A 14926-nucleotide genomic window follows, 5' to 3' on the forward strand; every position below is an offset into this window, starting at 1 on the left:
TAATTGTTCTAAAATACCTTAAATAACGTGATTTTGTCTTATATGAAGAAAAATGAAATATTGCGCAAGAATATAAATAAAAAATGACGCAACTTACACAACAATTAAAACCGTGGCTTCCTCAGGGATTTTATATTTTGTAACATTGTAATATTATGAAAAATATTTTTAATTGCACATTTAATTTTTCAAAAAGGGCACAGCAGAAGAAGAACTTTGTTTGACTGACACATAACCTCAAATCTTTTTGTTGACATGTGTGGTGTTACCTTTTTCAACGTTTATTTAAGCTGTGTTTATTAATTAATTGAGTCAAACTAAAGTAAAACAGACCTAATAAAATGGAGAACGTTAGCAGACATTTGGAGGGAATGTATGATGAATTCTCCGAAATGGAAAGGTTACAATTGTTTGACCAAAGTGAAATAAAGTAAGTGAATAATTAAGCACTATATAACAATTTACACGTACGTGAAATTTCAGCAAAATAAAGAGATTCCGAAAGGAGTTCGAATATAAAGTGAATGGTGTGAACAAAAATCTGGTGGACTTTAAAGCGTACATTAAACATGAGAGGGATCTAATGAAACAAATCAAACTGAGGCGAGACAAGAAACAAATAGCTGAAAGAAAAGGTAACCTGGACGCCAAAGTGATGAAAAGGATAAGAACTTTGTATGAAGTGGCCATACAAAAATTCCCCAATGACTACGCCCTCAGTTTGGCTTACTTTAAGTACTGTAAAGTATCCACCAATGCAGAAGCGTTGAGGTATGCCCTCAATAACTTAATCAAAGTAAGTTCTGTAACTAATATCAATGACTTGTTATATTTAACAAACCCTTTATGTTCAGAATCATTCACACAACTCGGCCACATGGATTCTGATAGCAAAATACTATGCATACGAGAAGAAAAACATAAAGGATGCCATCAGCCACTTGCACAAAGGTCTCAGGATACACAAGGAGCCCCAGATGTACCGCACGGCCCTCGAATTCGAACTGTTTGAGGCCAGAACGAAACGACCTGCTGTGCTGTCTGAACAGGAGCTGGCCAAAGAGAAAATTTTAAATCTAAAACTCAAAAACTATTTGGAAACCATTTTCCAAGACGTGAACGACTTCAATTTTTACATTGAAATCCTGGACATGCTCCAAAAGTACCCGTCAACGAAGGACGCCCAGGATGTAATTGTACAGAAGTTGCTGCAGAGCCACAGCAATGAAGACGTTGTGTGGCACGCCTTGGCTCAAAGGGAGTTGAAACGTAAGTTCAGTTACTTAGTTTATGTATGTTTGTTAATTGAATTGGTTCCAGAATTGAACAACAAGGACTCGGACCAGGAGAAGACGTCGTCGAAGCAAATTCTGGAACAGGGCTTCAAGAAGTACCAGGAAGGTTTGAAAATCTTGTCTGGGGAGAAAAAGACTGCGCTCTGGCGACGATATTTGGACTGTCTCATGGACTTCCAGAACAACACAAACGTGGCTAGTAAATTGAAGACCTCAACTTTGCATCAGGCTTTGGAGGACGCTTGTGAGGAGGACATCTTGGACAATCGGCACTATATCATGTGGATTGAATTACTTGACAACAAAATGGACGAGGCGGTGAACGAAAATCAGAGGCAACAAATTCAGGAGGAGATCATTGATGTGCTGGAAAAAGGTGAAAGACAATTAATTTAGTTTCCCTTATAATATTATTATTTGTATTTTTAGGTCTGGAAGCAATCCCAGACTCAGTGGAGCTGTGGAAGTTGCGCATGAAAGCTGCAGTCATGACAGATATTGAGAAGGAAGTGAATGAAACTATGAAACGTGGAATCCAAGCCTTAAAAGACAAATCATTACCAATTTGGCTCATGGCTTTAAGGTATTTTGTGGACCTATTATAACTTGCACCCTCATAATATTTATTTAATTAGGTTCCACGTGTTGTCATCGGACGAGAAGACTATAGACGAGTTCTATCAGAGTGCCACGTACGCCCCAAGGGAGGTGTGCAGCGTTTTGAAGCCCCAATACATACTTTGGTTGGGTATGAACAAGCCAGTACAGGATGTACGTGCCAAATACAAACTAATGGCAAAACAAACACCTTACTGCAAGGAACTACATAACTCCATGCTCAAGGTAGAGAACAACCAGCTTCAACCAGATGAAGCTGAAATTGAAAAGGTATTTGTGTTTATTATTAATCAGTAAGAGGATACCAATGTATCTGTTGTAGATTCACAAAAACGCCTGTGATCAGTTCGGGACTGAAGACGTGGACGTTTGGATAAATTACGCACAGTTTTTGAGTAAACACAAACCAAATGAGGTGTCAAATCTTTATCAAAGGGCTGAATCGAAGCTGGATAAGTTGTTGTTCTCCGATTTTCAGGAAAAATACATCAGTTTGGAAGAGTATAACAAGATTTGCTCTGGAGACCCAGCAAGTACGTTTTAGTTTGTTACTTTTGACTTTGTTGTTATGTAAATTATTTCTTTTTCAGATGATTTATTCAAGGTTTTGAATGCCGCCTCTAAAAATAATAACAGGATGGATAAGGAGATAAAGTTGTTCCCTGACTATGTGCAGGAAGAGGATAAATCGTAATTAAGTGATAATATTGTTAACAATTACTTTAAAAAAAAAGAACAAAAAATACCTAGTATATCATGATTTTTATTTAATTTCCTTCTTATGTCAATAATAAGAGACAATTTAAGAATATTCTCTACAGTACAAGTTACAGTACAATTATATAATTGGGATAATTACTCAACATTTAGTAAACCCTTAATTATTTAAATAAATTTAGGTTATAAATTGTAATAATCAAATACTGTTAACAGCGCCATCTATGAGCGAATACTGAAACTAACAATACGTGCGTAAAATTACCTGTAATAGCAGCACTGTCGTCCAATGACACGCGCATGTCAGTAGCGTGAAAACGTCACAAAACGATTGTACAGGCTAATGTTGAATGTGTCGTTTTAGTTGGTGATCATTAAAATGCGTTAAGAATTATGCCCATGGACTTTAATTGAACTTTATTAGTGCATCATAATTTGAAATTTAATTTTGCAGATTATAATTTTTAGTATACAGGAGTCTGGATAGTGAGGTTTCTTTTTATAGGTGAGCATCGGTTTGACAAAATGGCGGTTCAGTTCAGGCATTTTTATATCAATTTGTTTTACCATATGTTGTTTATTTGTTTAATCGGGCAATTATCGTGTTTTTGTAACGTAGAGCTTGATAAAATTCTGATTTAATTCGAGCCGAAATTTGATACGTTTATATTATTATGTGGTTTTAAAATTAGGACATTCCATTCTTCTGATGTGTATTTTTAATCCAAATCAGTTGCCTGATACCTCATAAATTATTCTCTATTGCCCCGCTTTAATCCGTTGATGTTTTGTAATAAATATTTAACGCTCTGATCATCTGTATGGTGTAAATTTAGTAACACAAGTTGCTAAATAACTTGGCATGATAATTTTCAGTCTTTTAATACAAACAAAATTAAAAATAAAAAGTGCCTGTTACACCATCCAGTTATAATTAACTTAAATAATTAGATTATTGTTTGGAATTTTATCTTGACATGTTTATCAATAATTAAGTACTCCATTTTAATTATAAATGGTAAATACTTGTGATTTTTGGTTAATTACTTATAATTAATAATTTTCAAGGTCTACTACTTTTAATAATATCAATTATCCTATGGTAATTCATCTTTTATATGTATTAGTCAAGTCTATTTTTATAACACACTTAATATTTATATTTGTAATATACAGAAGTGGCCATAAATATAGCAACTTATTGAAATATTTACTAAATTTGAATATATAATCTTACTGGGACTGGGTCCATTTTTGACTTGCTTAGGATCACATTCACTGGACCACAGAACAGTGGGGACAAGTAGTTTTTAGTGATAAGTCAAAATTTAATTTATAAAATGATGGTTCTACTTATGTTAGACATACCACAGGGACAAAAGTACTCAAAAAGTTTGTTATACCCACAGTGATACGTAGTGGAGGTTCAATTATGCTTTGGGGATGCTTCAATTCTTCTGGCGTAGGCTTCCTTTGACTGAAATGATGCTCTTAATAAACGTGTTTCAACATGAAAACGATCCCAAACACGACTCCAAAATTGTGACAGATTGGTTAAAGACCAAAGCATCGTTGTTTTGTCTTGCCCGTCACAATCTCCAGACATTAACTCTATAGAAAACATGGGGGATCACGTTTATATCCAAATTCGACATAAAAATTTTACAAATTTAAATGAACTCAACACAGCAATTCAAAAAGCTGGCACAGAAATGGGCCAAAATTTTAAATCAAAAAGGATTTTATACAAAGTGTTAATGTTAAATTAAATAACACATTTAATCATTAAAAATCCCTTTAAAAATTAAAATTGCCATATTTGTGTCCATCACAATTGAGAAAAATATATGTAGCATTTTGTAGATAATAATAGAATATAATACTACAGTAGTGCATTAATATTGTTTTAACAGATCTATTAAATGAGTTATGACTAAAATATTTAACATTTTAAAAAGTTTCTATAATAATGACCACCACTGTATATTTATATTAAGACACAATTTTATTTAAAATTTAAAAATAGAATATATAAAATATATAATAAGTTTGTAACAAATATATAATAATTTCAAGTTTTTTTTTTAATTTTTTAAGGTTGCTAAGAAAAAATAAAGGTATATTATAATAATATTTTCTTGAAATTCATGCATTTTATGGGAACTTTATTTTTGAAATTAATATTATATGGTGTTCTTAGCTTAACGTAATCCTACAATTATCTCATAAAATTATGTCTACCTAGAAATTGGTTTGAAGGCAAAAATGGTATTTAGTGAGGCAGATTTAATTTGCCAGCACTTGAAAATACATATTTACTTAGATAAGTTGTGTGTCAGAGCTTCTCTATCCATAAAAATTGAAGTTAAAGTTAAAAAAAATAGATTTATGTCAGATATAGTGTAATTTATAGAGTTTATGGTATATTTTTTGTGAAAAGTCGTGTTGTAACACCAATATTTGATAGTTCAATGTCGAATTTCAGGTTTTAGGATGTCAGAAAAGACAATGGTGTCTTCTATTCCCCCGCCCCCAGGTACGGAAAGTCCTCCAGTATCGAACGGAATCGTGCAGCCTCCATTACCCCAACAACAGCCCCAGCTATGGGGCCACCAGTATTACGCCAATTTCAATCCCCAGTACCACCAGCAGTACTACCAGTACTACATGAGCTTGAACCCGTACTACGCCCATTACCAGCAGGCCGCCAACATGAAAAAGGACGGAGGTAACACGGATCAACAGATAAACCCTCCCCTGCCCCCAGGGCCTCCCCTCCCAAACACACCCCCGCCGGCCAGAGCGCCACTGTTAAACACACCCAAGCAATTCGGGAACATACGGTTTCAATTGAACGGTAAGCGACTGCCCACAAATAACGCGATGCTGCAGACCCAACTCAGTTCGTCGCCGAACAGCGGCGCCGCGAAGAAAAAGCGCAAGCGCAACCGCAACAATCAAATGCAGCTGAACAGCTTCAACACGCCGCCGCTGCCGCCGCCCGAAAACACCACCCCCAAGCCGGCCCCGCCGCCCGAGCTGCCGCCGTCGCCGCCGCTGCCACCGCTGCCCGACGCGGCGCCGCCGCCGCCGCCCACCTCCGAGTCACCGGCCAAGCAGAACGCCGTGCCGGACGTGGGCGCCAACAACCCGGCCGGCGACTGGCCGCAGAGCCTCAAGGACTACGTGCAGAGGAGCTACGCCAAGTGCAAGACGGCCATCGACAAGAACCAGGTGGAGATCATACTCAAGGGCAAGATCACGCAGGCCTTCCAGAACAACCAGATGTACAAGGACTGGAGCAAGGAACCGTTGCCCAACATACACAGCGAGAGGGCGCTGAACCCGGTCAAGCCGGTGCCCGGACTGCTGGCCCAATATCAAAATCATCCGACGCAGGCCAAGAAGCTGAACGGTTTGTCGCCGGCGATGGGCGCACGGTTGGGCGCGCGGGCCTCCACCCTACGGGGGAAGAGCCGGTCGAAGTCGCACTCGAGGTCCAGGTCGCCGAGCTACCACAGGTCCAGGTCGAGGTCGAGGAGTCCGCGGAGGCATCGGTCGTCAACGTACGTATATGTTTTACTATTATTTCGAAGATTATTCTTCAAAATTACTGATTTACATTAATACATAATATTAAATAGTGATGGAAAATAATATTTTTTCAAAATGACTGACTTAATTTATGCTTATAAAATAGTCTTTAAAATTTATTTTAAATTATTCAAAATACAAAATTATTAATTAAATTCATAAAATCTAAAAATTAGTATTTAATTTTTTTTTTATTTAAATTTATAGAAAATTAAAATATTTTAATTAATTTAAGTTATTACAAAATAAATAATTAAATTAAATAAGTTGACTTTTTTATTTAAATTTATAGAAATTAAAAAATCAAAATATATAAATTAATTTAAAAAAATAAAATTAACAATTTAAATGTTTAAAATTTAAATTGAGTCTCAAAATACAAAATTACCAACTAAATTTAAAAAAATTGATGTTATTAATTAAAAAAATGATTTTAAAAATTAAAAATTAACTAATTAAATAAAAAAATATTGAAATTATTAATTAACTTTCATGAAATCCAAAAAAATAGTCTTTAAAGTTGAATTTTTTTTAATTAAATTTATAGAAAGTAAAATGTATTAATTAATTTAAAAGAATAAATTTAACCATTTAAATGTTTAAAATTTAAATTAAGTCTCAAAATACAAAATTACCAATTAAATTTAAGAAAATTGATGTTATTAATTAAAAAAATGATACTTAAAAATTAACTAATTAAATAAAAAAATAATGAAATTATTAATTTACTTTCATGAAATCCAAAAAAATAGTCTTTAAAGTTGAATTTTTTTTAATTAAATTTATAGAAAGTAAAATGTATTAATTAATTTAAAAGAATAAATTTAACAATTTAAATGTTTAAAATTTAAATTAAGTCTCAGAATACAAAATTACCAATTAAATTTAAGAAAATTGATGTTATTAATTAAAAAAATGATACTTAAAAATTTAAAATTAACTAATTAAATAAAGAATAATAAAATTGTTAATTTACATTCATAAAATCCAAAAAAATAGTCTTTAAAGTTGATTTTTTTATTTAAATTTATAGAAATTAAAAAATCAAAATGTATAAATTAATTTAAAAGAATAAAATCAACAATTTAAATGTTTAAAATTTAAATTAAGTCTTAAAATACAAAATTACCAATTACATTCATTGAAATCCAAAAAAATAGTCTTTAAAATTGAATTTTTTTATTTAAAATTATAGAAATTAAAAAATTAAAATGTATAAATTAATTTAAAAGAATAAAATAATTAACAATTTAAATGTTTAAAATTTAAATTAAGACTCAAAACACAAAATTACCGATTAAATTTTAAAAAATTTAAGTTATTAATTGAAAAAATGGTACTTAAAAATTTAAAATTAACTAATTAAATAAAATTATTAATTTAAATTCATAAAATCTGAAAAATAGTCTTTAAAGTTGATTTTTTTATTTCAATTTATACAAATTAAAAGATTAATTTAAAAAATGAAATTAGCAATTTAAATGTACAAAATTTAAAGTCTCAAAATACAAAATTACCAATTAAATTTTGAAAAATTAAAGTTATTAATTAAATAAAAATAAACAAAAATTGTTATTTCAAAATCATAAATTATAAAAAATAGTCTTTAAAATTGAGTATTTTTATTTAAATTTATAGAAATTGAAATATTTTAATTAATTAAGAAAAAAATAAAGTGAATTATTTATTTTAAAATATTAAAATTAACAATTTAGGTGCCAACAAATTTAAATTGAGCCAAAATATATATTAAAAAAAATTATTTTATTAATTATCACGTAAATTGTATAGTATAATTTATTAAAAATAAAAAATGAAGGAATTAGATAATAAACTAGTTTGTTGTTTCGTTACAGTGATTCCTCGAGTAGCGAAGACGATTACAGGCCGGTGATAAAGCCGAACGTGAACAACAAGAACAAGGGCAAAGGTAAACTGGCCGACCGGCTGGGCGCCGTCAAGAACAAGCAGCCGCCGCAGCCGAACGGCAAGCAGCCGCCCAACAAGAAACAGAAGGGCGGCCAGAAGGCGAACAACAAGAAAACGGCCGAGTTCTACTCGACGTTCGGCAGCGAGCTGGAGGAGAACGCCGAACTGCTGCAACAGAGGGCGGCGCGCTTCGCCTCGAGCCGCTCGAACGGGGCGGCGACGGCGGCGACGGCCGTGTCGCGACGCCAGGGTTTCGTGATCGATCGCTTCGGCAGCGGTGGCGAGGACGCGATCGCCAACGGCGGCGGCGGCGACTTCGACTGGTCCGGCGTGCACATAGTAGGCACCTGTCGCGACGTCGAGAAGTCGTTCCTGCGGCTGACCAGGGCGCCGGAGCCGTGCGACGTGCGGCCGCAGGAGGTGCTCGCCGTCGCCCTGCAGAACGTCAAGGACAGGTGGCACGACCGACAGGACTACTTCTACGCCTGCGACCAGCTCAAGTCTATCAGGCAGGATCTGACGGTAGGTTATTTCATCCACGTAAGGGTTGAGGGACTGTTACAATAATTTTCACAATCTAAAAAAACATTTACCTAAAATTTTCTAAATAATATTCAAGAAAATCTTCTTTTTTATAAAATTTTCATAAAAAACATGAGTAAATCCTTTTTAATTTTTTATTTATGACTATAAATATTTTATACAAACCTAAATTATTTATTATTTTGTCTAAATTTTCGACATTACTTTAAAGAAAAATAAGTTAATAAGTCTAAATATATTTTTAGTTGTTAAATATGTTTACCTTGTTACAAGACAAAATCCTAAAATATTACTTATTAAAATTGAAAACAATTAATTAAAACAACAGAAATTTTAGGTCTTGATTAACTTTGAAAGAAAAATATTTTAAATTTCAAATAAAAAATTATCAGATATATTTTTGTACCCTTTAAAATAAGTTTTCTGAAATTTTTGGAAAGCCTTTCTTAAAACATCAGTAAATCCTTTTTAGCTTTTTATTTGTAACTTATAAATATTTTACACAAACCTAAATTATTTATCATTTTGTCTGTCTCTAAATTTTCGACATTACGTTAAAAAAAATAAGTTAATAAGTCTTCTTCTATAATAAATAAATATATTTTTAGTTGTTAAATATATTTTCCTTGTTACAAGATAAAATTCTAAAATATTACATATTAAAATTGAAAACAAATAAATAAAACAACAGAAATTTTTAGGTTTCGATTAACTTTGAAAGAAAAATATTTTAAATTTCAAATAAAAAATTATCAGATATATTTTTGTACCTTTTAAAATAAGTTTTCTAAAATTTTTGGAAAGCTTTTCTTAAAACATCAATAAATCCTTTTTAGTTTTTTATTTATAACTTATAAATATTATACACAAACCTAAATTATGTATTATTTTATCTGTCTCTAAATTTTCGACATTGCTTTAAAGAAAAATAAGTTAATAAGTCTTCTTCTGTAATAAATATGTTAGTTGTTAAATATATTTTCCTTGTTACAAAATAAAATCCTAAAATATTACATTGAAAACAACATGAATTGAAAACAATTAACTAAAATAACAGAAATTTTAGGTTTTAATTAACTTCGAAAGGAAAATATTTAATTTTTAAAGAAAAAAATTATCAGGCCTTTTTAAGGGGTATAAAATAAGTCTTCAGATAAATAATTTTTGATTTTTTATTTATAATTTTATAAATATTTTATATAAATTTAATTTTATTTCCCCAAATATTCAACTAATCAATTATTTTGGTCTATATTTTTTAATTTTAATTATAGTGTCCATTTGAATTGATTTTAAACTTTTTCCATTTTGTTCCAGGTTCAGGGAATTCGTAACGATTTCACGGTAAAAGTATACGAAACGCACGCCAGAATCGCGCTTGAAAAGGGCGACCACGAGGAGTTTAATCAATGCCAAACGCAATTAAAAATGTTGTACGGTGAAGTGGGGGGCGCGAACAAAAACGAATTCACTGCTTATCGAATACTCTACTACATCTTTACTAAGAACACTTTGGGTAAGTCTTAACGTAACTCATTAATAGTTAATTAAATTAAACAATTATTTAATTTGTTACAGACATAATGACAATAATGAAATCGTTGAGCAGTGAGGAAGAGTCCGATGAGTGCATATCGTTCGCGTTAAAATTACGATCTGCGTGGGGTTTGGGCAATTATCATAGGTTTTTTACACTATATCTACGTGCTCCTTTAATGGCCGGTTACCTTGTCGACTGGTTCATTGAACGAGAGCGCAAAAACTATTTAAAATGTATCATTAAAAGGTGCGTATTTGACTTAACTGATGTCATACTTAAGTTCGAACACATTACTTAAGTCCTATTTTATTTATTTATTTATTTAAAATTAATTTTTCGATTATTTAAAAACGTTTATTACTAAATTCAATAAAAAAATGAACAAATCAGAAGTAAGTACACAGTAATTAAGTATATGTGACACGTTTTCTCATTTGTCTGCATATAAATGTAACTTCTCTTTCAGCTATTTCATGCGTATGTACCGTGCTGTTTGGGGATGTAAATATTTTTTTGTGCTTGCACCTTTGATCGAAGCTTTCGCACCCATTGGTACCGATTTTTACCGTTTTTTGCTTTGGTATGCACCTGTAAATGTAAATTAAATGTACCACAGAGATTAACATAATAAAATGACTGAAAATAGAAATATTTACATCTCCTCGATATACGCGTGGTAAGCATCGTGTCTCTAACTTGTGTTTTTATGTTTAGCTATCGCCAAAGTATTTCGGTGAGCTTTCTGAGGCAAGAGTTGGCTTTCAAATCAGCAGAGGAGTGTTTAGAATTTCTTGAACCGTTCTCTTTGAGTTTCACGGACCACACCAGAGATTCTGTCGATTGCAAAGGCAGCATGTCTGCCTTACCTAACATCTAGTCTCCCCTCAATTAATTCACAAAAGGACTATTCATACGAGATAAGCGCCCGCCCAGTGGCTGTGCAGTTTCGTGTCGTTTCCGGTAACGAGAGATGATGAGTGCTCCGGAGCGATTCTCCGGTCACACGCCCCCTCACTGATTGTCTCGAATTATTCTCGCACCCGCATCTCGATCCCCGACACGTTGATATAAAGGACCAAACATCTACCGCAATATTCTGTCTGTTGATTTCCGTTAAAATCCCACCATAAACACATCTAATTTCACGTGCCTAGTTTCTCGTCAACGTTAAATCCCATTTCGACGACTTGGCCAACACCATCTACCTCAGGATGTTTCAATTTTAAGAAGACGTTTCTTTACATTTTATTTCCAAGGATTGATGAGGCCACGTTTTAGTGGTCTGGTAACAGAAGAATAAGAAGACTTCTATAATTTAATTGTTACTATTTGTTATTTTTGTATATACGTTGTATATAATTATTTAAGTAAACCTACGGTTGACCTTTATTAAGTGATAAACATAATATTTCATTTTCTAAATAAAAACTATTAAGTAATATAGATGTTTTATTATTACTGATTAATAAATTGGTAGCTCATTGAAAATATGTGCTATACCACTTGACATGGACTTAATTTTATTTTATGGTATTTATTTATTATTTAATCGTTTTATTACAATTACTTAATCTTTGGTTGAAGTGAAACTGTAAGAAAAATTATAATTCAGCGTTACGAAGACCGAGAGAAACAAGAAGAGACGTCAATACTTGTCATATCTTCGGAAGATTGTCGAGCCTATGGCACAAAGATGGAATTATAAAACAAAAAGGATATTATACAAAGTGTTAATGTTAAATTAAATAAGACAGATTTAATCAGTAAAATCCTTTTAAAAAACTAAAGTTGCCTTATTTATGTCCAGCTCAATTCAGAAAAGTATATGTAATATTTTATAGAATGAAAATATAGTATTTATGAAATATGAAAAACAATAATAATTTCTTAAATAAGTGTAGTAATAAATTAAATCACGTAGTATATCATTCAAAAAGCATTTGATTCGACTACATTTTGAGAGAGACGTTATGCACGACAGAGACAGTAAGTCTGTAAATTTGCTCCGTAGTGGGAACCTTTTACTGTCTTTGTCATGTATGATGTCTCTTTCAAAATTCAGCAGGTTCAAAGGCTTTCCAATCGGTATATTTCATGTGTTCATATTCTTGGGTTAATAATAAACTGCTGCTCAAATATATTACTTTATTATTAAACTAAAGTATATTTAATGGAAGATAAAATATTAAATATATACAATATATTTCTCAATATTCAATTAAATAGTAACTTATGGTGCTGTCAAACATCAAGTGCGTTTATTCATTGTTGTTTACAGCATTTTATTTTAAAATCAGATCTCTGGATGTTAAAAAGTATAAAAATAGTGGATATTTTAAAAAAGTTGACTGTTTTGACGGCACCAAACTGTACAATAAATTAATGAAAACAATTTTTCCTAAAAAAAAAATGAAGACTTCAAATTTGGCTGAAGAATCAGTTCATTAAAAAGGAATATCTTCAAAGGATTCCGAACTGCTGTTGGATTTTTAGACTGAGAGTGAAACGAAACTATTGTATTGAGTTATATTCCTCTTTAAAATGTCAGCACACAATCCCAGGACGCGTTCAAATCTAAAAAATAAAATCGAATGTTTATTAATTGAGTTAGGGGGGGCACTGGTCTACATTTCTCTTCAGTTTTATGTGGACCAGTGTACCCTATAAAGTAAGATGATTTATTAACCTTGCTCTATCCAGTTTGACACACTTAAGTGGTCCACAGGCGACCACAGTGGCTGCTCTTGGTCTATCCAGGAGGAGGGCAATTTCTCCGAAGTAGTCGCTGGGTCCCAATCTGCCCACCTCTGTCTGGTCTTCACCCTCAGCTCTATTTTGCTTAACTATTGCCGTACCTGTGAATCACCAAATTATATAAAACTGTTTAGTTGGTTAGTTTGAGCACATACCTTCGACGATGATGTAGAAGTCATCGCCGGGCTCGCCCTGCTTGACAATCGTCTCACCATCCTCGAACCCGACCGGTTCTAGGGCATCAGCCACGGTCAACCTCTCCCACTTGTCCAGATTCTCGAGGATGGAGACGCGGGACAGAAACTCCTCGTACATTTTCCTCTTGCGGATGGTCGAACCCATCAAAATGCGGCGATACGAGTCGCGGTCTATGCCCCACAGCTTCACATCCGTCTTGGCCTTGACGGTGGCGGCACGAGGCGTCCCGTAGATCAAGGCCAGCTCACCGAAGCTGCCACCATCGCCGATGGTGGTCACTAGCTCATTGTTCACGTAAACCTGCCGGATATATTGTGTTAAGCTAAACTCAGTGGTTGATTTTTAAACCGTACCTCCACTTCCCCTTGATCTATGACATAGAAGTTGTCCCCCTCGTCGCCCTGCTGGATGATGGGCTCGCCAGGAAGACACGTCACGGGGAACATGGCGTCGAAAATGTCCGAGCGTTCGTTCTCGTCGAGGTGGCTGAACAGCACGTTCTTGGCGATGGCCTTCGACAGGGCCGCCATCGTTTTGTAGTCCTTCGGGACGACCTTTTTCACGTAGCTGGTGGCATCCTCTTCGGTGACCGGTTCGGCCGAGATGCCGCCCCTACGTCTGACGGGCTGTTGGGCGTGGGCGGGCAACGGGGACAGGTCCTCCGTGTCCTCCGGGGAGGCCGCCTGTTGCTTCGCATCCAACGCTTGTTCCTGTACGATAAAAAAACTAGTTAGAAACTGACGGTTTAATCAAATTATTGATTTGACCTATATTTATTTGTTAGGATTAAATTCAATTAGCCCGTATATCAAAAAGTGGAGCTGATACCATTTTTGGAACGGGCACATATCCTAAATCAGTTTTTTGTTTTCCGACAAGGCTGCGTAATTTAGTTAATCGCCTGACATGCATGCGAACTTTTGTGACACGTGCGGCTGGCAAATTTAATTAACAATTCGAATCCGCTGTTACTGCGTTCTATATTGATTCAATTCTAATGTAAATTTCGTTTTTGTTTGTTCCCAACAATATTTTTGACATAATGCTAATAGAAAATAGGTAAATGAGGTGTTACATTTAATTATACAGTAATGTATTGTTGTGTATACTATACAACAAAGTAGCCTTGTTATTTTATGGTTTTTAATTGCTCTCTGTGAATTTAAATCGAATATTTACTGACGACCTTTTGCTTACTATGATTATTTAATCATTGGTCGAAGTGTCAAGACCAAGAGAAACAAGAAGAGATGACTAAGAGTTTATGGCCAAATAAGTCAATCGTTTCCTGCATTATTCATAAATTTAGAGAAGCTGGACAAGTGGTAGCTACGAAAAAAATTGTCTGAGTTCAAAAAACTTGAAAGAAACGATAACTGGATAATTGGAATGTCAAAAAACAATCCAATCTTATCGTCGACTGAAATTAAAACCCACCTGGAGGAAATGGGACTTGCTGAAATTAGTTCAAGGACTGTGGGAAGATGGTTAATGGATGGGGGTTTGTTTGACCCCAGACCTACAAGAAAAACCCTGGTTTCTACTAAAAATGTGAAGGTCCAATTTTGACTTGCTTAGGATCACATTCACTGGACCACAGAACAGTGGGGACGAGTGGTTTTTAGTGACGAGTCTAAATTTAGTTTATAAAATGATGGTTCTGCTTATGTAAAACATCCTACAGAGGCAAAACTACACAAAAAGTTGGTTATACCCACAGTGGGAGATGGTGGAGGTT

At 33.8% G+C, this 14926-nt stretch overlaps 3 protein-coding genes across 7 annotated transcripts in view; 2 read left to right on the plus strand and 1 right to left on the minus strand.

Annotated features, from left to right (window-relative positions):
* Nucleotides 1-82: 82 nt before the first annotated feature.
* Nucleotides 83-2665, plus strand: LOC109604627 (U3 small nucleolar RNA-associated protein 6 homolog). Its single transcript, XM_020021147.2, has 8 exons — nt 83-430; nt 484-796; nt 855-1269; nt 1321-1671; nt 1725-1878; nt 1931-2183; nt 2236-2446; nt 2504-2665. The coding sequence occupies exons 1-8, from the start codon at nt 342-344 to the stop codon at nt 2605-2607; spliced, it is 1890 nt and encodes a 629-aa protein (XP_019876706.1). The 5' UTR covers nt 83-341; the 3' UTR covers nt 2608-2665.
* Nucleotides 2666-2957: 292 nt separating this feature from the next.
* On the plus strand, nt 2958-11675 carry LOC109604630 (leukocyte receptor cluster member 8 homolog). The gene is made up of 6 exons (XM_020021156.2): nt 2958-3135; nt 5116-6196; nt 8081-8675; nt 10014-10212; nt 10275-10482; nt 10951-11675. The coding sequence occupies exons 2-6, from the start codon at nt 5124-5126 to the stop codon at nt 11111-11113; spliced, it is 2238 nt and encodes a 745-aa protein (XP_019876715.2). The 5' UTR covers nt 2958-3135; nt 5116-5123; the 3' UTR covers nt 11114-11675.
* Nucleotides 11676-12367: 692 nt separating this feature from the next.
* The window catches only part of LOC109604619 (cAMP-dependent protein kinase type I regulatory subunit), a 107118-nt gene continuing 104559 nt past the window's right edge, over nt 12368-14926 (minus strand). For all 5 annotated transcript variants that reach the window (XM_049962440.1, XM_049962442.1, XM_049962443.1 and 2 more), the window contains exons 2-5: nt 13542-13898; nt 13146-13488; nt 12923-13091; nt 12368-12810 (exon numbers count right to left, since the gene is read on the minus strand). In XM_049962440.1, coding sequence (XP_049818397.1) covers nt 12726-12810; nt 12923-13091; nt 13146-13488; nt 13542-13898 — 954 coding nt within the window. In that variant the 3' untranslated portion in view covers nt 12368-12725. The remainder of the gene's footprint in view (nt 12811-12922; nt 13092-13145; nt 13489-13541; nt 13899-14926) is intronic.

The sequence above is a fragment of the Aethina tumida genome, chromosome 2 (genome assembly GCF_024364675.1).
Source record: "Aethina tumida isolate Nest 87 chromosome 2, icAetTumi1.1, whole genome shotgun sequence".
NCBI lineage: Eukaryota > Metazoa > Arthropoda > Insecta > Coleoptera > Nitidulidae > Aethina > Aethina tumida.

Bases quoted from the DNA above. Each gene is read 5' to 3' on its own strand.
- LOC109604627 (XM_020021147.2), top strand. From the start codon at position 342: ATGGAGAACGTTAGCAGACATTTGGAGGGAATGTATGATGAATTCTCC. The intron at 431-483 runs GTAAGTGAATAA...GTGAAATTTCAG, and splicing joins TTTGACCAAAGTGAAATAAA to CAAAATAAAGAGATTCCGAA. The intron at 1,879-1,930 runs GTATTTTGTGGA...TTATTTAATTAG, and splicing joins ATTTGGCTCATGGCTTTAAG to GTTCCACGTGTTGTCATCGG.
- LOC109604630 (XM_020021156.2), top strand. From the start codon at position 5,124: ATGTCAGAAAAGACAATGGTGTCTTCTATTCCCCCGCCCCCAGGTACG. The intron at 6,197-8,080 runs GTACGTATATGT...GTTTCGTTACAG, and splicing joins CGGAGGCATCGGTCGTCAAC to TGATTCCTCGAGTAGCGAAG. The intron at 10,213-10,274 runs GTAAGTCTTAAC...AATTTGTTACAG, and splicing joins CTTTACTAAGAACACTTTGG to ACATAATGACAATAATGAAA.